At 44.3% G+C, this 25229-nt stretch overlaps 1 protein-coding gene across 1 annotated transcript in view; it reads right to left on the bottom strand.

Annotated features, from left to right (window-relative positions):
- The window catches only part of LOC139385488 (roundabout homolog 1-like), a 400054-nt gene extending 375812 nt beyond the window's left edge, over positions 1-24242 (bottom strand). Inside the window, exon 1 of the mRNA XM_071130588.1 lies at positions 24122-24242. Coding sequence (XP_070986689.1) covers positions 24122-24242 — 121 coding nt within the window. The remainder of the gene's footprint in view (positions 1-24121) is intronic.
- Between the last annotated feature and the right edge of the window lie 987 nt (positions 24243-25229).

Genomic DNA, 25229 nt, shown 5'->3' with positions numbered 1-25229 from the left:
TTTCTCCTGTCCAAACAGTTGTTTCTCCTGTCCTGACAGTTGTTTCTCCTGTCCAAACAGTTGTTTCTCCTGTCCTAACAGTTGTTTCTCCTGTCCAAACAGTTGTTTCTCCTGTCCAAACAGTTGTTTCTCCTGTCCAAACAGTTGTTTCTCCTGTCCAAACAGTTGTTTCTCCTGTCCTGACAGTTGTTTCTCCTGTCCTGATGGTTGTTTCTCCTGTCCTAAAAGTTGTCCTCCTGTCCTGACAGTTGTTTCTCCTGTCCTGATGGTTGTTTCTCCTGTCCTGGCAGTTGTTTCTCCTGTCCTAAAAGTTGTCCTCCTGTCCTGACAGTTGTTTCTTCTGTACTGACGGTTGTTTCTCCTGTCCTGATGGTTATTTTTCCTGTCCTGGCAGTTGTTTATCATGTTCTGACAGTTGTTTCTCCTCTCCTAAAAGTTGTCCTCCTGTCCTGACAGTTGTTGTCCTGTCCTGATGGTTGTTCCTCTGTCCTGGCAGTTGTTTATCCTGTCCTAAAAGTTGTCCTCCTGTTCTGACAGTTGTTTCTTCTGTACTGACAGTTGTTTCTTCTGTACTGACAGTTGTCCTCCTGTCCTGACAGTTGTTTCTCCTGTCCTGACAGTTGTTTCTCATGTACTGACAGTTGTTTCTTCTGTACTGACAGTTGTATATCCTGTCCTGACAGTTGTTGTCCTGTCCTGATGGTTGTTTCTCCTGTCCTGGCAGTTGTTTCTCCTGTCCTAACAGTTGTATTTCCTGTCCTGACAGTTGTTTCTCCTGTCCTGACAATTGTTTCTCCTGTCCTGACAGTTGTTGTTTATCCTGTCCTGCCAGTTGTTTCTCCTGTCCAAACAGTTGTCCTCAATGTCCTGACAGTTGTTTCTCCTGTCCTGAGAGTTATTTTTCCTGTCCTAACAGTTGTCCTACTGTCCTGACAGGTGTTTCCCCTGTCCTGACAGTTGTCCTCCTGTCCTGACAGGTGTTTCCCCTGTCCTGACAGGTGTTTCCCCTGTCCTGACAGGTGTTTCCCCTGTCCTGGCAGTTGTTTATCCTGTCCAAACAGTTGTTTCTCCTGTACTGACAGTTGTTTCTTCTGTACTGACAGTTGTATATCCTGTCCTGACAGTTGTTGTCCTGTCCTGATGGTTGTTTCTCCTGTCCTGGCAGTTGTTTCTCCTGTCCTAAAAGTTGTCCTCCTGTCCTGACAGTTGTTTCTTCTGTACTGACAGTTGTTTCTTCTGTACTGACAGTTGTATATCCTGTCCAAACAGTTGTTTCTCCTGTCCTGACAGTTGATTGTCCTGTCCCAACAGTTGTATATCCTGTCCAAACAGTTGTCCTCCTGTCCAAACAGTTGTCCTCCTGTCCAAACAGTTGTATTTCCTGTCCTGACAGTTGTTTCTCCTGTCCTGACAGTTGTTTATCCTGTCCTGACAGTTGTTTCTCCTGTCCTGACAGTTGTTTCTCCTGTCCTGACAGGTGTTTCTCCTGTCCTAACAGTTGTCCTCCTGTCCTGACAGGTGTTTCCCCTGTCCTGACAGGTGTTTCCCCTGTCCTGACAGGTGTTTCCCCTGTCCTGGCAGTTGTTTATCCTGTCCAAACAGTTGTTTCTCCTGTACTGACAGTTGTTTCTTCTGTACTGACAGTTGTATATCCTGTCCTGACAGTTGTTGTCCTGTCCTGATGGTTGTTTCTCCTGTCCTGGCAGTTGTTTCTCCTGTCCTAAAAGTTGTCCTCCTGTCCTGACAGTTGTTTCTTCTGTACTGACAGTTGTTTCTTCTGTACTGACAGTTGTATATCCTGTCCAAACAGTTGTTTCTCCTGTCCTGACAGTTGATTGTCCTGTCCCAACAGTTGTATATCCTGTCCAAACAGTTGTCCTCCTGTCCAAACAGTTGTCCTCCTGTCCAAACAGTTGTATTTCCTGTCCTGACAGTTGTTTCTCCTGTCCTGACAGTTGTTTATCCTGTCCTGACAGTTGTTTCTCCTGTCCAAACAGTTGTTTCTCCTGTCCTGACAGGTGTTTCTCCTGTCCTAACAGTTGTTTCTCCTGTCCTGACAGTTGTTTCTCCTGTCCTGACAGTTGTTTCTCCTGTCCAAACAGTTGTTTCTCCTGTCCTGACAGTTGTTTCTCCTGTCATGACAGTTGTTTCTCCTGTCCTGACAGTTGTTTCTCCTGTCCTGACAGTTGTTTCTCCTGTCCTGACAGTTGTTTCTCCTGTCCTGACAGTTGTTTCTCCTGTCATGACAGTTGTTTCTCCTGTCCTGACAGTTGTTTCCTCTGTCCTGACAGCTGTTTCTCCTGTCCTGACAGTTGTTACTCCTGTCCTGACAGTTGTTTCTCCTGTCCTGACAGTTGTTTCTCCTGTCCAAACAGTTGTTTCTCCTGTCCTGGCAGTTGTTTCTCCTGTCATGACAGTTGTTTCTCCTGTCATGACAGTTGTTTCTCCTGTCCTGACAGTTATAGAGCAATTTTGTGCTCCCTCTCATCTAATTCAGAATCACTTGGATTACAGAGAACTGAATAAACCTGTCAGACTCTGTTTTCCAAGTTGGCAGAGGAGTTGACTCCTTTCCTCTCACAATATGTGTTGATAAGTGTGGTTAAATAAAAGCACAAGTGCCAGGGAAGAAGAATATGTATTGGGTATTGCTGACAGATTGTTCCAGAGCGCATCCAGTAACCACAGAAAGAATAATACAGGTTAGCGTTTTTCATCATGAATCTTGTTCTGGAGGCAGTTCTGCAGTTGTCACTAGCTAGCACAGCAACAAAGTCATAAAACCATAACATTTTAATCCTAACACTAACCTTAACCACACTGCTAACTCTGACGCCTAAACCTGACCTTAGATTAAGACCAAACGGCAAATCTTAGTATTCATGATTTTTTACAATATAGACAATTGTGACCTTGCAGCTGCCCAATCTAAGGGGAAATGGCTCAGTTTTGTCTCCAGGGCAAAACTCATGAAAGTAAACGTCAACCTGCAGAACATACAAAGCTGATTGGCTTGTGGAGTGGTACATGATGTTTAAGGATCACTACAGTGCAATACCTCTTTTCACTCAAATACCAGTGCCAGACACCACAGTAGCACATAATAACAGTTTTGTCTTCCGTGCTACATTTTTGACAGTCCTACAGTAATAACCATCTGTGAGATGAAGAAGATATTTATCATTTCCAGATTTTGCCAATATCCAACCAACCAAACTGCAGTTATGTTCTTGAACCACTTGAGTTCAAGAGTATCTCTGTCTACGGAGAACTGAAACACCACTGTGACTAGTGTCAGGGGTCTTGCTCTGACAAGGCTGGGAAGCTGAGACAAACACGTCCTGCCAAAAGCCACATATGTCCATCTCTGTGATACCACATGACATGTCCCATCACAGTTTAAACATGCACTGGTGTGAGAGAAAGAGAGAGAGAGAAGTGGGGAAAGAGAGAGAATTCCATAGAGAATACTTCAACAGGAACAGATGGGGGCCGTCAGGGACGAGGAGATTGGAGGGGCGTGGTAAAAAGAGAGCTTGTAGTCCGTTAGCCTGTCCTATCTTGGCGGCCGGCCGGCCAGCGTTACAGCTAGGCACCATGACAAATGTGCAGCTTGTCGCAGAGCGTAGACTCCACCACAGCTGACAAATCACTGACCTTCTCTTACTTTCCAACACACACACACAATATATGGGATTAACACCACCTCATCTCAGCTTTGAAAAGTTCCAGTTTTTTTCAGGAGTTCATAAATATTCCCTTTGGGTGCCTCATTTTTCTTCAAACTGCGAACTGCCAACCTCCTTACGGTAAACCAATCAGTAAATCCCACGTGAAGGGGAAAGTGTAGTCATGGTTTTTCCTGCTACATTAAATGAGTTTAGGGGGCAGTGGAGCGTGTCATTCAGACCTCGTTTCAGGACTGTGGCACCCGTTGTGACAAACTACGATAACCGCATTTAGCAGTTCTGCATCATATGGTTTCTTTACCTGTTGACTGTCAAACTAAGGGCCAGTCGGCCAGACATTGCAGGCAAACACAGACGTGCATGCACAAACGGACTCACATACAATTCTCTGAGAGTCAAAGGAGTTAAAAAATCTATGTCTATGTCCATGAAGGTGTTGATTTTTGTAAATGGGCACCAGGTAGACTAGCAGTTAAGAACGTTGGGCCAGTTACCTAACGGTTGCAGTTTCTAACGCCGAGCCGATTAGGTGACAAATCTGCCGATGTGCCCATGAGCAAGGCACTTAACCCTAATTGCTCCTGTAAATCGCTCTGGATAAGAGTGTCTGCTAAATGACACATTTTTAGGGTGTGCATGTACCAAAGACTGCACAAAGAATAGGGCGGCACTAAATTGGCCCAGCGTCATTGCGGCTTAGGGTTTGGCAGGAGTAGGCCTGTTATTGTAAATAAGAATTTGTTCTTAAATAAAGGTTAGATAAAAAAAAAAATACAAATAAAATAGGTGTACTACAGCCGCCTCTCACCGCCTCCATGCCCTGGAGCTGCTGCTGTCAAGACCACGATGGATCTGGGGCAACTCTACAGCTTTTAATTAGGCAGTAAGAGAAAACAACCTCATCTGTCTGATGTGATGACGTGAAGCTGGCACAAACATCTCCCACTTCTGAGAGGCTGTGTTATGGTGCAAACAAATGAGGAATCACCACATGTACTGTACGTTGATTGGGCAGTGTTGGGTAAATAATGGTGTCGACGTGTATTTGTCCACGAACTGCACCTTGGCTCCTCTCAACCTTTGAATGAAAACAAACTGGTCATTATTCTAGTTGAGGCAGACAAATTAATGTTAATTCCTGACTTGAGTTTAACGGGATAATCGTGGTCTTAACTGGAGCATAGCCTTTCCATAGACTGCAGTCGGCCAACACAGATGACCAGACTTCCGTGTGTGTGCTAATATCATAGTGAGTGTCTGACATGGCCTCAAACTCAAATTACTGGGCTGTTCAAAGAAGTGTAATCCAACTCTATACCACAAGTGTGCTTTCTCATTCCCAGTTCTCTCCCAAAATGTGTTGGTCTATAAACATTTATTTTCTGGAAAAGTCATTTGTTTGTCCATGGGTCATGACTCGACTAATACGCCACAATACCACAATGTCAAACACAATGTCATTTCTATGTTCAGAATTTCAATGTCTAGAATTTTTTTTTTTCAATACTCACGCAATCGTTAAGCAATGTTGTTGGTCTGATGGTGTTTGTGTAACCGAGTTAATGGTATACCCATTATATGACTCTTATAGTGTTTACACAGGCTGTGGTTATTTCTACATATATTCTGTGAACCAAAACCTAATGACTAATATTCAAATATGGCCTATAAACATGTACTTGCTAGGAACCTCTCCATCATTTCCAGTTGGAAAACACACAGACAAGTTGTTTTGCTTGTATGTCAGTCACCATCTGATCTGGAGTCAGGCTGAAACAAACAGCACAGCAGACACTATCACCCCTCTCCAGACTTTTCTCTCCCTTTGCACCTTCTCTCGCTCCCACAGATCTGTGCTTGTCGTTTGGGGGACATGTGTATGCAAATCTGAGGAACACAGACTGAATATTCACAGTCAGATGAGAGTCCTCAGATAAACCAACTCACGTCCTCAATCTGTACAACATTGTTTAGAGGAGATGGAAATGAGCCTGTGTGAAAAAAAACATGGCAGGCGTCTGGCCAACTTCTCTAATGATCTTCTCTCTGTAGGAGTGGATCAATACCGTAGCTTAGTTACCAGAGGCTGTGCCAACACCTTGATGATGTCTGCTACAACGTGTCCACAGATAGATGGTGCAACCACAAAGGGGCCATAAAGAGACAGGCTAAATCGTCAGTCTTACACAACTAGCCATGTTCTCTCACTGGACTAACTTTAGGCAGGGAACATTGGTTCACAGTTAGGTAAGAGTTATCGTTTTGTCCGTGGAATCGCTTTGATTTCCCCAGAGAGACGTTGAAAGGAGATCACTGAGCTCTGTACAAGTGCTTCAAATGACTGTGTGGATTATTTGTGGTATCATCATGTTTGGCTAAAACAAGTTAGTTATGGATCAGTGTTTCAAGACAACACTATCTCACTAAAAAGGACAATTAATCTTCTTTGCCAGCAAGAGGAGGATGGTATTCCCCTTCAGAGTTTCTTCCTACAAGCTTGTCCTTGGCACTGTCTCCTTGGTTTACTATTTAGGGATTTTAAGGGTTGTGAGAAAATAAACCTATTTCACCTGAGGGAAGGAGTGAGTGGGAGTCGAAATTCCAAAGTGATCCTGAAAGATTTACAATGTGAGAATTCAGTGTCTCCCCACTTTGACCGATAAATCATATGTTTACACTGTCCCCATGGAATGCGTAGATTGCACAGGAGGTTGGTGGCACCTGAACTGGGGAGGACGGGCTCGTGGTAATGATTGGAGCGGAATCAGTGGAATGTTATCAAACACATCAAACCAATGGTTTCCATGTGTTTGACGCCGTTCCAGCCATTATTTTGAGCTGCATCCACTGGTAGAATCAATGGTAAAGCATTTAAGGATAAGGGTTTCTAACTCTGTGACTCTGTTGCGATACATCTCCTTTCCACCCATCTACATGGAATAGAGGTTGTCCATTGTTAGGACTACACCGCAATCTTCCCTCAACTCTAAATATGTCTGATGACTATATGACCCTGTGTAAACCTGAAGAATAAGATCACCTCATGCTGTCCAACTCTGTCACATGACCAAATCAAGACTTGTATTCACTTGATATGCTGCCAGAGGGCCCTGAGATTAATGTCAGGGTAATTATAGGCCATAAAACTATTCAGAAAGTTTCATAAGGTTTTCCCTTGTAACTCCTTTAACCATATAATATTGTCAGAGAGGGATTTCCTGTCCAATCCTACTGGCTTTCAGAGAGATATCTATCATTCATACAACTTCTGACAGCATCATTACTCAATGATATACTACTGAACTACTGAACCCAAAACGATACACACTGAAATTCATACACATTGAAATTCATGCATTTCATATAACTCATATGGAAATCATATCTGGTGTTCATCTAGTGTCTTAGTGAACCTTAAATAGCAGCCTACTTTTCCCTGACAATATCACCATTATTCCACATGCGTCTGTCCAGCACTTGTGCAACCCGCTGAGTTTCAATTTATTACTTGGCAAGCTCATCTCAGTTTTCACTCTCAATGGATCAAGTGTCAGATAGACACTCTCAATGGATCAAGTGTCAGATAGACACTCTCAATGGATCAAGTGTCAGATAGACACTCTCAATGGATCAAGTGTCAGATAGACACTCTCAATGGATCAAGTGTCAGATAGACACTCTCAATGGATCAAGTGTCAGATAGACACTCTCAATGGATCAAGTGTCAGATAGACACTCTCAATGGATCAAGTGTCAGATAGACACTCTCAATGGATCAAGTGTCAGATAGACACTCTCAATGGATCAAGTGTCAGATAGACACTCTCAATGGATCAAGTGTCAGATAGACACTCTCAATGGATCAAGTGTCAGATAGACACTCTCAATGGATCAAGTGTCAGATAGACACTCTCAATGGATCAAGTGTCAGATAGACACTCTCAATGGATCAAGTGTCAGATAGACACTCTCAATGGATCAAGTGTCAGATAGACACTCCCAATGGATTAAGTGTCAGATAGACACAAAAGCACTAGAGAAAACAGAGAGAAATTATTAAAATAATTATTATAATTATTTGACACTCTTGACATTCATCTTCAGGTTGATGCAGCTCTATGTGAAATCAGTGTCTGATATTAAACCTGACACAGTTGACCCAGATATGAATACAGGTTGTTCCATGGACCAACGCCTAAGGCTTGCTTCCTTCTCTTATCCTGATTCCAATAAACAAAGATGGCTGAACCCTAGTCCATATATAATCAGCACAAATGGTTACATTTCAGCCAAAACATCTGAAGGAGATGCTAAAGCTTCAGCCTACAGTTTGTGTTTACCAAAGAACAGTGATATAACTTGAAACATGATGTGAGTTGTGAGTCATCAGAGGGCCAGGGGGCAGGTCACAAATTCAACCAAGGCATGAAATGCAACAAAAGACAAAGTGGGTCTCTCCACACACCCCTATCAAGGCCTACCAGATCCCTCCCCCTCTGCCACACAATCACCTCACAGAATCACCCTACAGAATCACCCTTCATTATCACCCCATAGATCACCCTACACAATCACCCTATGGAATCACTCCACAGAATCACCCCACAGGATCACCCTACAGAGTCAACCCACAAAATCACCCTACAGAATCACGCTACAAATTCACCCCACAGAATCACTCCACACAATCACCCCACAAAGTCACCCCATAGAATCACCACAAATAATCACCCCCACATAATCACCCTACAGATTCACCCGACAGAATCACCCTACAGAATCACCTCGCACAATCACCCCACATTGTCACCCTACAGAATCACCCTACAGATTAACCTCACACAATCACCCCACATAATCACCCCATATAAACACCCTACTGACTCACCCTACAGAATCACCCCATAGAATCCCACCAAAGAATCACACCAAAGAATCACCCTACTGACTCACCCTACAGATTCACCCTACAGACTCACTCCACATAATCACCCCATAGAGTCACCCCACAGAATCACCCCACAGAATCACCCCACAGAATCACCCTACTGACTCACCCTACAGATTCACCCTACAGACTCACTCCACATAATCACCCCATAGAGTCACCCCACAGAATCACCCCACAGAATCACCCTACAGAATCACCCCACATAAAGACCCTACAGAACCACTCTACAGAACCACCCTAGAGAATCACCCTACATAATCACCCTTCAGAATCACCCCATAGAATCACACTACAGAATCACTCCACACAATCACCCCACATAATCACTCTACAGAGTCACCCCACAAAATTACCCTACAGAATCACCCCAGAGAATCACCCCACAAAATCACCCTACAGAATCACCCCACATAATCACCCCACAGAATCACCCCATAGAATCACCCTACAGAATCACCCTACATAAAGACCCTACAGAACCACCCTACATAATCACCCCACAAAATCACCCTTCAGAATCACCCCATAGAATCACATTACAGAATCACTCCACATAATCGCCCCACACAATCACCCCACAGAATCACCCCACAGAGTCACCCTACAGTCACCCCACAAAATTACCCTACAGAATCACCCCAGAGAATCACCCCACAAAAATCACCCTACAGAGTCACCCCACAGAATCACCCCACAGAATCACCCCACAGAATCACCCCACAAAATCACCCTACAGAATCACCCCACAGAATCACCCTACAGACCCACCTACATAATCAACCCACAAAATCACCCTTCAGAATCACCCCATAGAATCACATGACAGAATCACTCCACATAATCGCCCCACACAATCACCCCACAGAATCACCCCACTGAGTCACCCTACAGTCACCCCACAAAATTACCCTACAGAATCACCCCAGAGAATCACCCCACAAAAATCACCCTACAGAAATACCCCACAGAATCACACTACAGAATCACTCCACACAATCACCCCACAGAGTCACCCTACAGAGTCACCCCACAAAATTACCCTACAGAATCACCCTTCAGAATCACCCCATAGAATCACACTACAGAATCACCCTACAGAGTCACCCCACAGAATCACCCCACATAATCACCCCAGAGAATCACCCCACAAAATCACCCTACAGAATCACCCCACAGAATCACCCTACAGGCTCACCCTACTGAATCACCCAAATGTATTAGTGTCAGGTGACTGGCTGGATGGAGGCAGAGTACTAACATGCCGAGGGATATTGCATTACCATCTGCTAGGTCTCAACACATCGAGACAAAACGAACCAAATCAAGTGCATTTTTTGGAGGAAAATCACCATGCCGTCCTTGAAAGTAGAGAGCATCAAAATGGGTCACGCACCATACTGTCTCTAATGCAATCCTTCATACTTTGTTGCAGTAAATCAGTATAGCATATGAGACATAGACAACATTTTGTTACATTCATGTATTTAAAGAGAAGGGCTTTAGGAGAGGAAAATGCATGTCACGGTATTACACATCTGGTGTTAATATGTCCAGTACTGCCTTTATGTGGTGTGGGACTATTTTAGTCCTGTTTCCACTTTTATCCTACAGCAGTAGTATATTATCCACGCCATGCAGGTCTGGTAGCAGCATTAGGGATGTGGCCGTGGGACTAGAGAACACACAGCCAGCAGGAAAATAACATGGAACTAGACAAACATGCTTAGCTTGGCCTTATAAAAATGCACTGTTAAAATGATGGGAAACTGCTGAAGCATACCAGTATATGTATGAAGCATTACATCTGGTTCCATAGGTGACGTTACCAGATGGGGCTTCTCAGCTGTAGCTGCAACTAATGGATATTTGAGTAACATACAACTGATGGAGAGAAGAACAAATGTGATTGGATGATGCATCTTCACATAGGCCAACATTAGCTGTGCTAGTATAGTGTTGCTGATTTTGTCAAACAAATACATGAAATAATACATTTTGTTGTTTGGTCCTTTGTATTTCAACTTCCTGTGCCACGTTTTTGATCGCACTCTGAATGATCATAAATCTGTTTTTATTCACACTCGTAATTTTATTAGCCACACAACTGCAGGGAAGATTGGCCACAACAAAAGCCTCATTTAATTTAGCCTCTTTTCAAAATTAAGACACAAAGGGAGAGTGGGGCACAATAACAGAAGCCTTGTCTCTTTCCAGATTTCCAATTAGTAGATTAATTAAAGAGGGCAATTTGTGTTTGAGTCTGCAGCTCCACTGCCAGTCTTCATCAACTATGATTAGCCTCAGCGCAGCACCACTGTTGTTCTCACCAGATTTGGCTCTGGTTCCACTACACTCTCTGGCAACTCTGACTTATACTTTCCATGATCCCCTGAAGTACCCTTCAGCACCCACCCTCAGCACCCTGCAGTTCGCTGCAGCACCTCCAGCACATTGCAGCACTCTTCAGCACCCTCCATCTCCCTTCAGCACCCTGAAAAGCACCCTCCAGCCACCTTCAGTACTCTCCAGTACCCTTCAGCACCCACCCTCAGCACCCTGCAGTTTGCTGCAGCACCCTCCATCCCCCTTCAGCACCCTGAAAAGCACCCTCCAGCAACCTTCAGTACTCTCCAGCACCCTTCAGTACTCTCCAGCACCCTTCAGTACTCTCCAGTACCCTGCAGCCTGCTCCATATTTTGTACAGATTGCAGTGTCAGAGATGGTTTTGTGTGTCTAGATTGAGACTGCACAGTACAGGAAATTCCAAGTACTTATAAACCACATATTTGATCATATATAGAGTTACCTCCATGGTGTTCTCACTGGCTTTTCCAGAAATATCTTTCTGAAAACATGAGTAACCACAAAAGAGAGGAATCAAGAACATGTACACATGACAACAGGCCTTAGACTACACCCCTCAGGAGAGGTGTGATAGTAGTGGTGAGAATGCAGAACTGTTTATCATTAGGGTTGTGTCCCATGCTCCATACTGAATTCTTCATCCCTTATTCCCCTTTTGTAATGTCAGAACACATTGACTTCAAGCGGAAACAAATTCTCCACTCTGTTTATATGTTGTTTGGAAACAGCTGGGTTTAATATCTCCCCTGACATGTGGCACAGGGTCAAAAAACCCTAATAGCCGACTCAGAGTTAACATGGTATGTTGTGAGTGTGAAGAGTGTGGTTAGTGTGCCGGTGCTGATGGTCGAGGCAGCAGGGGGTATTGTTGTGAGGAAATGTTTGAGTGTAGATGCTGTGTCAGCGTACGGGTTGGCGGATGACGCACAGACCTCCCTGGTTCACTACATCACCAGGCAACCTCTCACACAGCTAGACTGGGCCTTTGTACAACGCAGGACGCCATTGGAGTAAACACAAGGAAGCCATACTGTCAACATCTAGACCAAAATGAATAGGTTGTTACAGGCCCCGTATCGATATTGTTACATATAAAGCAGTGTCACAGAGGTTCACTGGGTCTAACCTACGTGGGCACATCTGTGGGATGCATGTGGACAAATAGCGTGACCAGCAGTGTCACTGTTGGTTAACAACAGCCTATCGTAAAGTGTAAAGTCCTCTGGTTAGGGGAGGTGTGAGGCCTCTCTGACCAATTATCACTTCATCAGGGGATAAATATGGCACTGCGGGGCCCCGTGGCCATAGCAGGGCCACAGCACATTGTGCCTGTGATGCTGAACAGTCTGTCCTGGCTTTGGTGTGGTTGGATGGAGCTCTGCTGTCAGCTGCTGTCGGCCTGTTGGAGAGCCCACGCAATGGTGGTATATTTGAGGATAAACTCAGCGCTTCATCAGCTCAAGTGGTAATGAAAGAACTGACATCCTGTCTTTTAAGGAGAAGAACAAACACTGAGATGTTCACATTTAGCCTGCTCTTCAACAGTGACAATCCCAAATAGCTCTGGCATATCTAATGAACTCAAGTTTAAATGTATATCGTAATAGTCACAAGTTATATTCCTTCTAAGACATCATAGATGTCAATTGATTGAAATAAGGTGGTAATGATAATGATACTGGTATAGCCTAGTCAGTTAGAATGTTTATCATTGTCACAGCTGTGACTCTGGCCCTTCTGCCCCATCCACCCAGCCTCTGGTAATTAGTTCAGGACTGTTTCTCCACAGGATATCCAACTGTCATCTTCAATAAGTCTCAAATCAGAGAGTGTCAGAGTGTCAGTCATTAGCATACCATTATCACCTTTTTCGAACTAATTTTCTAGTTCACCTAGGCTCTTTTTAGCCGTCTCATCTGTCTGTTCTAGGGCGACACCACTCTGGCTAATTTCTTATTTACTCACACAAAATATTTCCCTCTCAAGTTTAATTTTAGTCACTCTAAATTTGACAGCAGTCGGAAAGACAACAGTATCCCATGTCCCAGAAACCCAGGTCTACACCAGGGTCTGTGTTAAGACCACTACTGTCCCTAGTGTTAGAAACTGAGAAATGTATGTGAAGTAGCACAGAGAATTTTATAGGTCACGGGAAACGTATAATGTTTGATTCCAGATGTGGAAACCAGAATGTTTATGTGTGCAAATGTTTGCTAGTCTGAGTGTTTGAAATGATGTCACCAGAGCAAACTAAGTAGCATGCAAATAAGAGACTTAAACTTCAAGGGACGGTCTCATCTGATTTTTAACCTCTTAAGACCTTGAATGTCCCCTGACCTCTAGAGTTCCTGAGAATCCCAGAAAACCCAGCCTCAGCTCCGCCCTGAGGCCTTTCAGAGCCTAGTGTTTATGTGCTGTGTCCGATCTGCGCTGTCCACCTGCTTTTTCACTTCCCCTGGCAAAAAAGTTTCAATTCCTCTCATAATTCACAACCTGCAATGTCCTTTTCCACCCAATAAAACCTTGATACTCAAAAGAGCCTTTCTCAGAACAACATTAAAACAGAGACAATAATCTATAATGAACAATATGAAGCAAAACAGCTGCATACAAATAGACTCTAATTCTGAGCTGCTTGCATTAATTAGATACAGGTTTATTTTTGCACATGTTCATTGGGATGGACAGAGTTAGAGAGAAAGAGGGAATACGGTGTCTACAATTCTGTACACTGCAGTGAATTAAAGATGCAGATAGCATCTACCAGGATGGATGCCTGCAAACCCTGTCCCCCCTCCTCCACCCCTGGCCCATGATAGTCCACCCATCCCTTCGACCGCCCGCCCCTTTGACCTTGTGAGAGGTACAGTAATTGAGATTTTCAGCTCATTGTTACCTAATTAAAAAGTGTTTAAACCTTCTGGAGCCTTGAGGAGAGAGAGAGAGAGAGAGAGAGAGCAAGAGAGAGAGAGAGAGGGAGAGAGAGAGGGTAGAGAGAGAGAGAGAGAGAGAAGCGAAGAGAGAGAGAGAGAGAGAGAGAGAGAGAGAGAGAGAGAGAGAAGAGAAGAGAGAGAGAGAGAGAAGAGAAGAGAAGAGAAAGAGAGAAGAGAAAGAGAGAAGAGAAAGAGAGAGCAAGAGAGAGAGAGAGAGGGTAGAGAGAGAGAGGGGGTAGAGAGAGAGAGAGAGAAGAGAGAGAGAGAGAGAGAAGAGTGTGAAAGAGGGAGGCAATGGAGAGAAAGCAGTGGACTTGAAATATGACCTCTACAGGAAAATATAGAAAGCATCTGGTTCCCAATTCTAATTACCAGCTGTATTAGTCACTGTGTGTGTGTGTGTGTGTGTGTGTGTGTGTGTGTGTGTGTGTGTGTGTGTGTGTGTGCCTGTTTGTGTGTGCCTTTTTGTGTGTGTGTGTGTGCGAGAGAGTACATGAGTGTGTGTGTGTGCGAGAGAGTACATGAGTGTATGTGTGTGAGCCATTGGCAGAACAGAACCAACTTATTTCCAAATACAGATGATCATCATAATGATTCAATCAATGATAATTGCTATGTACAACATTTGTCATTACTTTGCATGCTCCTCTGCACCGAACACAGAGAGGCCTTCAGCCTTTTAAAATAACAGCCAGATTCAGGGCTGAGGGTTGGGCTGTGAGCAGAGCAACTAACAGGGATGAGAGAGGATCTGTGGTCCCAACATCTAAGCCCCAGCTGGCCTCTGACCCTAACCCAACCACAACACTCAGAGCACAGCTCATCATCATCACTCTCTTATTTAACCAACACTGCTACAACAGATACAACTTCCCCATACATACATCAATGTTGTCATACAGTGGGGCAAAAAAGTATTTAGTCAGCCACCAATTGTGCAAGTTCTCCCACTTAAAAAGATGAGAGAGGCCTGTAAATTTCATCATAGGTACACTTCAATTATGACAGACAAAATGAGAAAAAAAATCCAGAAAATCACATTGGATTTTTAATGAATATATTTACAAATTATGGTGGAAAATAAGTATTTGGTCAATAACAAAAGTTTATCTCAATACTTTGTTATATACCCTTTGTTGGCAATGACAGAGGTCAAACATTTTCTGTAAGTCTTCACAAGGTTTTTACACACTGTTGCTGGTATTTTGGCCCATTCCTCCATGCAGATCTCCTCTAGAGCAGTTATGTTTTGGGGCTGTTGCTGGGCAACACGGACTTTCAACTCCCTCCAAAGATTTTCTATGGGGTTGAGATCTGGAGACTGGCTAGGCCACTCCAGGACCTTGAAATGCTTCTTACGAAGCCACTCCTTCGTTGCCCGGGCGGTGTGTTCGGGATCATTGTCATGCTGAAAGACCCAGCCACGTTTCATCTTCAATGCCCTTGCTGATGGAAGGAGGTTTTCACTCAAAATCTCCCGATACATGGCCCCATTCATTCTTTCCTTTACACGGATCAGACGTCCTGGTCCCTTTGCAGAAAAACAGCCCCAAAGCATGATGTTTCCACCCCCATGCTTCACAGTAGGTATGGTGTTCTTTGGATGCAACTCAGCATTCTTTGTCCTCCAAACACGACGAGTTGAGTTTTTACCAAAAAGTTATATTTTGGTTTCATCTGACCACATGACATTCTCCCAATCTTCTTCTGGATCATCCAAATGCTCTCTAGCAAACTTCAGACGGGCCTGGACATGTACTAGCTTAAGCAGGGGGACACGTCTGGCACTGCAGGATTTGAGTCCCTAGCGGCGTAGTGTGTTACTGATGATAGGCTTTGTTACTTTGGTCCCAGCTCTCTGCAGCTCATTCACTAGGTCCCCCCGTGTGGTTCTGGGATTTTTGCTCACCGTTCTTGTGATCATTTTGACCCCACGGGGTGAGATCTTGCGAGGAGCCCCAGATTGAGGGAGATTATCAGTGGTCTTGTATGTCTTCCATTTCCTAATAATTGCTCCCACAGTTGATTTCTTCAAACCAAGCTGCTTACCTATTGCAGATTCAGTCTTCCCAGCCTGGTGCAGGTCTACAATTGTGTTTCTGGTGTCCTTTGACAGCTCTTTGGTCTTGGCCATAGTGGAGTTTGGAGTGTGACTGTTTGAGGTTGTGGACAGGTGTCTTTTATACTGATAACAAGTTCAAACAGGTGCCATTAATACAGGTGGAGGACAGAGGAGCCTCTTAAAGAAGAAGTTACAGGTCTGTGAGAGCCAGAAATCTTGCTTGTTTGTAGGTGACCAAATACTTATTTTCCACTATAATTTGCAAATAAATTCATTAAAAATCCTACAATGTGATTTTCTGGATTTTGTTTCTAATTTTGTCTGTCATAGTTGAAGTGTACCTATGATGAAAATTACAGGCCTCTCTCATCTTTTTAAATTGGAGAACTTGCACAATTGGTGGCTGACTAAATACGTTTTTGCCCCACTGTATATAGGATGGCAGTGCCGTTTGATAATGTTGTTAAATAGTCCTGGTCCTGGAGTGCCAAAGGCACTTCATGTTTTTGATTCAACTGACTTGGAAGACCAGGTGTTGAATTTAGGCAATCACTGAACTGATCAATTAGCTTGGTTGGCCAGGTGTGGTGCCTAGTCCGGTAAGATGAGGGGTGGTGGTGTGTGTCTATTTGTGGTGGACAGCTGGTACACAATGTCTAATATTAAGGTAGTCTTGAGGTATTACTCGCTTGAGGTAGAGTACCTCATGATAAGCTGTAGTACACACTATCTACCTAGAGAGTTATCTATTTAACACCGACACTGGCACTAAGACCGCACTCATTGAGGGGTATAAGGCCATAAGCAAACAAGAAAATGCTCCTCCAGAAGTGGAGCTGCTAGTGGCCGGGGACTTTAATGCAGGCAAACTTAAATCCGTTTTACCTAATTTCTACCAGCATGTCACAGGTGCAACAAGAGGAAAAAATAATCTAGACAATATTTACTCCACATACAACGCTTTCCCTCACCCTCTATTTGTAAAATCTAACTATAATTATATCCTCCTGTTTCCTGCTTACAAGCAAAAACTAAACTAAGTGTTCAGATGACACGGATGCTAAGCTACACAACTGTTTTGCTAGCACAGACTAGAATATGTTCTGGGTTTCAGCCAATGACATTGAGTATACCACCTCAGTCACCGGCTTCATCAATAAGTACATTAACGTCACTGTTTCCACAGTGACCATACGTACATATCCCAACCAGAAGCCATGGATTACAGGCAACATCCGCACAAGCTAAAAGCTAAAGGCTAGAGCTGACGCTCTTCAAGGAGCGGGACATTAATCCGGACGCTTATAAGAAATCCCACTATGCCCTCAGAGGAACCATCACAAAGCAAACTATTACGGACTACATCACTACCTAGTATGGCAACTGCTCAGCATCCGACCGTGAGGCGCTGTAGAGGGTAGTGCGCACAGCCCAGTACATCACTATGGCCAAGCTTCCTGCCATCCAGGACCTATATACTAGGCGGTGTCAGAAGAAGGCCCAAAAAATGATCAGACTTTAGTCACCCAAGTCATGGATTGTTCTCACTGCTACCGCACAGCAAGTGGTACCTGTTCGTCCAAAAGGCTCCTTAACAGCTTCTATCCTCAATCCATAAGATTACTGAACAATTAATCAAATAACCCGGTACCGGTACCCCCTGTCAATTTAGTAAATAGTTTCTTAACTCTATTTTCTTAAAACTGCATTGTTGATTAAGAGCTTGTTTATTTCACCTTTATTTAACCAGGTAGGCAAGTTGAGAACAAGTTCTCATTTACAATTGCGACCTGGCCAAGATAAAGCAAAGTAAGTATGCATTTCACAGTAAGGTCTACCTTACCTGTTGTAATCAGTGCATGTGACAAATACAATTTGATTTGATTTAGTTGGAACAAATCCTGCAGTAGCTGCGTCACTCCAGGAACAGTGTTGTCTACCTGTGTCTTATAGAGTGTATGTAAGGCATTGATGGACAAAATAATAATAATGTGAAATATAAAGTATCTGGTACGTATACTGTGAGGGGGTTGAATTGGATACATATCCAGCTAATTGAACAGAGGGTGTCTATTTAAAAGTCTATTGAAAGAGCATCACTAACCACAAGCAGTAGCAATGTGACACGGACATGTCTGATAGTGGACAAGTGTCAGAGTCTCATACTGACCTGGATAAATGTCCTTGGAGAAACATTTCCCTGCCTGCTGAGCCAGGCTGTCAAGGCTCAATTTTCACCCGCACCCGCACACACACCCGCACCCGCACCCGCACACACACAAACACACACACACACACACACACACACACACACACACACACACACACACACACACACACACACACACACACACACACACACACACACACACACACACACACACACACACACACACGCACACGCACACGCACACGCACACGCACACACACACACACGCACACACGGAAAGACGGTGAGTCCACTCCAGTTTACAGCAATTATCTCTCAGTCCTTTAGCAGAATGTTAACCCTCCCTGTAGGAAGAAAGGGGAGATGAGAGAGGAGCGATATCAGCTCATAAAAGCCACACAGGCTCCATTCCTCAACTCTGCTTCCCTTCCTCGTAAAAAGCAATTCCCATCTGTGGTAAATCAGTTGACTTTCATAAGACTCTCTCTCTCTTCTATCTTTCTATCTCTCCTCCTCTGTCCCTCCTCTATCCCTCCTCCTGTATCCCTCCTCCTCTATCCCTCCTCCTCTATCTCTCCTCCTCCTTGGAGGGCTCGCCAGGCCAGACAGGTATATCTGTCTCTTATTGGCATGGTGGGAAAGAACAGTGTAAATCTGCTCTAAATCCCTAATCTGGCTGGTCCATCACAGGGATGAGGTGGTGTCACGCAGTAGAAATAGCCCTGCTGTGGAAACAAAGACGTCCTCTCGCCCTTCTCCATAGGATGCAGCCTATATCACTCATCCCCACAGCTTTGGGGGCCCCCAGATAGCATATGAACACACCATAAGCCATGATTTCTTTTTTTGAATTACAAGCAATTAGCTTTCAAACTGCTAAATGTTCTCTTAGCCTCATGGCAAAATGTGTGGAATAGCAATCTACTGTGAAACAGAACAAGAGGAGACAACTCAGTCACCAGAAACAAAGCTGTGTTTTATTTATCACACACACACTAACATCCTCTCGCTTCCTGGCCTCCAGCGCACTCTGGGTCTAGGCCTGCAGTGTGTGTGTGTGTGTGTGCCTGTTTGTGTGTGTGTGTGTGCCTGTGTGTGTGTGTGCCTGTCTGTGCCTGTGTGTGTGTGCCTGTGTGTGCGTGTGTGTGCGTGTGTGTGTGTGTGTGTGTGTGTGTGTGTGTGTGTGTGTGTGTGTGTGTGTGTGTGTGTGTTTATCTGCTATAGTGTGTGTGTGTGCCTTGCCCAGCTGAGAGCTCCTCTCTGCCCTGTCAGAGAAGATTTACTCCCAGGTAATAATGGCTGAGTTTCTCGAATGACATTATCACTTTTTATGGGCAAGCTGTGCTCATGCATATCATTACCGCCGTCTTTCACAGGGCACTGCCAAATGGAACGTTTATTCATGTACATCTTTACACATCCAGCTACTAAATGATGAAGAGACACAAACCCACTGGACACTGAAAGACGTTCTGCAGGACCATGGTTATTGCAGTTACCTATACAGATGTCAATATTTAAGCATGTAGCGACAACAGAACACAGTGAAACTTTAAACCTTGGCATGAAACACAGGCCTGCCCTTCTCAGTACATCGTTGTAATCCTCAACTGCAGCCATCTGTACTTTTTACGATGGGAGTTAGCAGAATTAGTCTTGCACATGTGCATTAATATTCATCGGTGTGTGATTCTCTTCTGTCTCAGGTCAGTGAGAGGTGTTTGATTGTCTTCTGTCTCTGGTCAGAGAGGTGAGGGGTCAGGTAAGATATGAAACACAGACTGATAAATCACACCAGACAAGACCAGGGTCCCTAATTTACTACTATAAAACCCACATGGTACCAATAGCTTTGACTGGCAGAGAGTACACCTACTTTTAGTGTGTGTGTGTGTGTGTGTGTGTGTGTGTGTGTGTGTGTGTGTGTGTTTAATTATATGAGCTCTATCACAACCCTGTGACTCTCAGATCAATTCAGTGTCTATCAATGAATTCTCTGAGAGTCCCTTCCACATTTCAACTGAAATCCTTTATAGCAAAGACACACACAGGATAACACAGCACAGGCATAACTAATCGTTCAGCTTTGTCTCCTAAAACATGTTATTTTCTAAAACTCAGAACCATAAACCAATCCTCCATATCAACAGGCATATATCAAATCCATCCTATCTTGACAAGATCACAGAGACACATTGACTGGCACACAGACATTGTGGAGCCAAGAGATCCGCGCTTGACCTCTCCCCTCTCTCAGATGACTGCAAACCCCGCCACAGTATTATACAAAAACATTCTGATGAGATGTAACTTACAAACATATCATGAATATAAAACATCTTACCTATGTTACCAACCAATTCTGATTATTCCCCAACATTGTGTGTGTGTGTGTGTGTGTGTGTGTGTGTGTGTGTGTGTGTGTGTGTGTGTGTGTGTGTGTGTGTGTGTGTGTGTGTGTGTGTGTGTGTGTGTGTGTGTGTGTGTGTGTGTGTGAAGTGAAAGACAGAACCTGTGAGAATTTACTTTTGAACAAACTCTTGGTTTTACAGCCATAGCAAAAACTATTTTCTCATTCTAAGATGAAATCACAGGAGAGGTGATAGGGACTGTGAGCCACTCAGACAGAAAGAACTTCAGAATGAAAAGTGAAACCCCATTACTTCCAACCACACGACAGCTAACACATCTCCAAACTGCAGACTCACAGCAGCTCTTTGCCCTAGTCACTGGGCCATCAGACAGGGTGGACTGACTGACCTGACATGAAACACAACACTTCGGGACTGGAACCATACCAAGAAGTCATCAGCAAGGTACAGTTGAAGTCTGACGTTTACATACTGTCAGATGTGTGCATACTGGCGCACAATTTATTTAGGCAAAACGCGCAAAACAGTCACAAGAATAAAGTTTAACAATAGACATCTTCGTGAAAAATAACACAGAAAAAACAAGCCAGTCAGCCGCGTCAACAACACACACGTAACACAAACAATCCTACACAAAGAACATGATGGGGAACAGAGGAATAAATGCATGTAGATTGATTGGGGAATGAAAACCAGGTGTGCAGGACACAAGACAAAACAAATGGATACATGAAAAAGGGAGCGGCGATGGCTAGAAAGCCGGTGACGTTGACCGCCGAACGCCGCCCGAACAAGGTGTGGAGCCAACATCGGCGGAAGTCGTGACACATACACATAGATTGGAGTCATTAAAACCCGTTTTTCAACCACTCCACAAATTTCTTGTTAACAAACTTTAGTTTTGGCAAGTCGGGAAGGGCATCTACTTTGTGTCTTTCAAGGCCTATTTTCAAACTCAGTGCCTCTTTGCTTGACATCATGGGAAAATCAAAAGAAATCAACCAAGACCTCATGAAACAATTGTAGTCCTCCACAAGTGTTGGTTCATCATTGGGGGCAATTTCCAAATGGATGAGGGTACCACGTTCATCTGTACAAACAATAGTACGCAAGTATAAACACCATGGGACTATGCAGCCGTCATACCGCTCAGGAAGGTGCCGCGTTCTGTTTTCTAGAGATGAACGTACTTTGGTGCGAAAAGTATTGTGAAGATGCTGGAGGAAACATGTACAGAAGTATCTATATCCACAGTAAAACAAGTCTTATATCAACATAACCTGAAAGGCCGCTCAGCAAGGAAGAAGCCACTGCTCCAAAACCGCCATAAAAAATCCAGACCACGGTTGGGGACAAAGATCGTACTTTTTGTAGAAATGTCTTATGGTCTGATGAAAACAAATAGAACTGTTTGGCCATCATGACCATTGTTGTGTTTGGAGGAAAAAGGGGGAAGCTTGCAAGCCGAAGAACACTGTCACGCCCTGACCTTAGAGAACCTTTTACTTCTATATTTTGGTTAGGTAAGGGTGTGACTAGGGTGGGTAGTCTAGTTTTTTATTTTCTATGTTGGCCTGGTATGGTTCCCTATCAGAGGCAGCTGTCTATCGTTGTCTATGATTGGGGATCATATTTAGGCGGCCTTTTTTCCACCTGTTGTGTGTGTGATCTTGATTTTGTATTGTTGCTTTTTAGCCCTACAAAGCTGTACGTTTTGTTTGTTACTCTTTCTTGTTTTGTGCCGGTTATCATAAAAAAAAAAATTATTAACCTAACCCAAGCTGCATCTTGGTCCGACCATCCTTCCAACAACGATCGTTGCAAACACCATCCCAACCGTGAAGCACGGGGTGGCAGCATCATGTTGTGGGGGTGCTTTGCTGCAGGAGTGACTGGTGCACTTCAGAAAATAGATGGCATCACGAGGGAGGAAAAATACGTGGATATTTTGAAGCAACATTTAAATACATCAGTTAAAGCTTGGTCGCAAATGGGTCTTCCAAATGGACAATGACAACAAAGTAGTGGCAAAATGGCTTAAGGACAACAAAGTCAAGGTATAGGAGTGGCCATCACAAAGCCCTGACCTCAATCCTATAGAAAATGTGTGGGCAGAACTGAAAAAGCGTGTGTGAGCAAGGAGGCCTACAAACCTGACTCAGTTACACCAGCTCTGTCAGGAGGAATGGGCCAAAATTCCCCCAACTTATTGTGGGAAGCTTGTGGAAGACTACCTGAAACATTTGACCCAAGTTCAACAATTTAAAGGCAATGCTACCAAATACTAATTGAGTGTATGTAACCTTCTGACCCACTGGGAATGTGATGAAATAAATAAAAGCTGAAATAAATCATTCTCTTAACTATTATTCTGACATTTCACATTCTTAAAATAAAGTGGTGATCCTAACTGACCTAAAACAGGGCATTTTTACTAGAATTAAATGTCAGGAATTGTGAAGAACTGAGTTTAAATGTATTTGGCTAAGGTGTATGTAAACCTCTGACTTCAACTGTACATAAAATAAAGAAAATGTTTCCTGACATACAGAGAGAAACCAGTGCCAATATTTTGGAGGGAAAAACTCACATTTTACAAGCTCAGACAAGTAACTAAAAAGTGTGTCTTGTCTAGTGATGCTAAAACACACTGACCTGGTCTCCTTGGAGAAGACAGAAGACCTTACATGACTTTTTACGTGTCACACAGTCAGTCATTTCATCTTGGAACAAAAGCAGACTCACAGATACCAACAGTATCAAGACTTCTCTATCTCCCTTCAACCTCCAGAAGGGGACAGGACAGTTAGGGACACTCTCTGCCAGTTCATCGCTCAGTGTCAAACAGCGATCGCATGCCAAACAATCACATTAGCCTTGCAGTCTAAAAGCTGGGGGACAGACAGTGCTGGTAGCCACAGTGAACCATAGCTCTCCCTGCTCATTACTGGGGTCTCTCTATCTCCCTCCCTCCCTCCCTCCCTCCCTCCCTCCAGACAGACCACATCTCAGCATCTATAATGCACTCACGCCTGAAGAGAGACACTCAGCTTTTTACTAGGAAGGAAATTGCCAGTCGGGCCTCGCTCAACAGCTTTTAACAACTCAACACTGATCAACTAATGACTGTCTGAGATGGAGTGTCTGAGAAATAGTAATGTTGGAAATACAGTAGGAGAGAGGTGGAGAGAAAACTAGAGTGAGCGAGATTAAGAGAGTGAGGGTAAAGTATGTCTAGAAGTAGTCATAACAAAGTTAAATAACTGCAAACAAAGCTCAGAGCCACACACATTACTATTCTAAGCCTGGCAGGTAATGCCAGTCTTTCATCTTTTCACTGATAAATGATTTGCCTCCCATTTGCAGCTGTCTGTCAGCAGAGGACGGAGACGACACGTCTGAATGAACACGAAGCTTAGAGCTCAACTTCATCAAACTGGTATCAAAGAGAGAGAGAAAAATGTATCAAAACAGGGAGAGAGATGTGCATGGGAGGGTGTGCGACAGACAGAGGGAAAGAGAGATACAGAGAGAGGGAGTGTAGTAGTTTTGGGAGCTGGAGGAGGAGGGGTTACTCACGGGTCCTGTCACCTTTCCACCTCCAGCCACTCTTGTACCTCCCCTGTCCATCCCCTGGCATACATGCTCCACTCAGCACTTCCAGCAGCAGCAGCAGCAGGGGCATCCGCCTTGCAGCCATGCCTGCCTCCACAGCTCTCATTGGGGTTAGAGAACAGAGGAGAGGGCCGAAGGGAGAGACGTGCCTGGTTCTCTCATATCACACACAGCTGTGAGGGGGGATCCAGAGTACAACAACAACACCGCCTCCCCTTCCTCCTCCTCCTTCACAGTTTCAGCCCAGGTCACACCATCCACAGCCAACCTTGACAGCCCCCCTCTTCCTGCAGGACTGGACTGATTCCTTTGAAGGCAACAGCAGTGTTGGCGAGTTGGCTGGGGAGGCGAGGTGGCTGGGGAGGCGAGGTGGCTGGGGAGGCTGACTATAATTCCAGCATGGGCAGCTATGCTCTGAAATATTGATCCCACTTTTTTCTATCCGTCTTCTCTCTTCCCTCTTCCTCTTCTTTCTCTGCCTCTCAGAGTTGGTGGAGTATTTATTGGAGTCCTGCTGAAATGCTTATAGGCTCAGCTTCACTGAAGACACTTCCCATGGAGTGCTGGAGAGAAGTGTTTTCCTCTTGCTATGTAGAAGTTGCTGAGAGTAGTAGCAGTAGCAGAGCAGAGACACTTCGGCGACGGTCAGGTCCGGTGACAGTGATAGTGACACATCACTGATCCGACAGCTCTTTCTCAGGCAGTTACTGGCCACGGCTAACAGTCTGTGTGTCCCTCCTCCCCCTCCGTACAGCACCCACCTCTTCTTACATCACAGGAGACAGTGTTGATATGAATATAAGAAATACATGAGAGAGAGAGAGAGAGAGAGAGAGAGAGAGCATTCTCAACACAGCAGCCTTGACACTGCAAACAGAGACTCTGAGGGAGGGAGAACCACCACGAGTAACAGAGAGAGGAAAGGAGGGAGGGAGAGAAAGAGAGACAGGGAGGGAGGGAGAGAGAGAGAGAGAGAGAGAGAGAGAGACTAGAGCGGGGGCTGTGAATGGATATTTCACAAGTGCTGAATCTCTTGTCCTGTCGTCTGTTCTGTGATGCTCTCCGTCTGGAT

The sequence above is a fragment of the Oncorhynchus clarkii genome, chromosome 27, assembly GCF_045791955.1.
Source record: "Oncorhynchus clarkii lewisi isolate Uvic-CL-2024 chromosome 27, UVic_Ocla_1.0, whole genome shotgun sequence".
Taxonomy (NCBI): domain Eukaryota; kingdom Metazoa; phylum Chordata; class Actinopteri; order Salmoniformes; family Salmonidae; genus Oncorhynchus; species Oncorhynchus clarkii.
The sequence above is the reverse complement of the archived record's forward strand: the minus strand, read 5'-3'. Positions and strand labels throughout refer to the sequence as shown.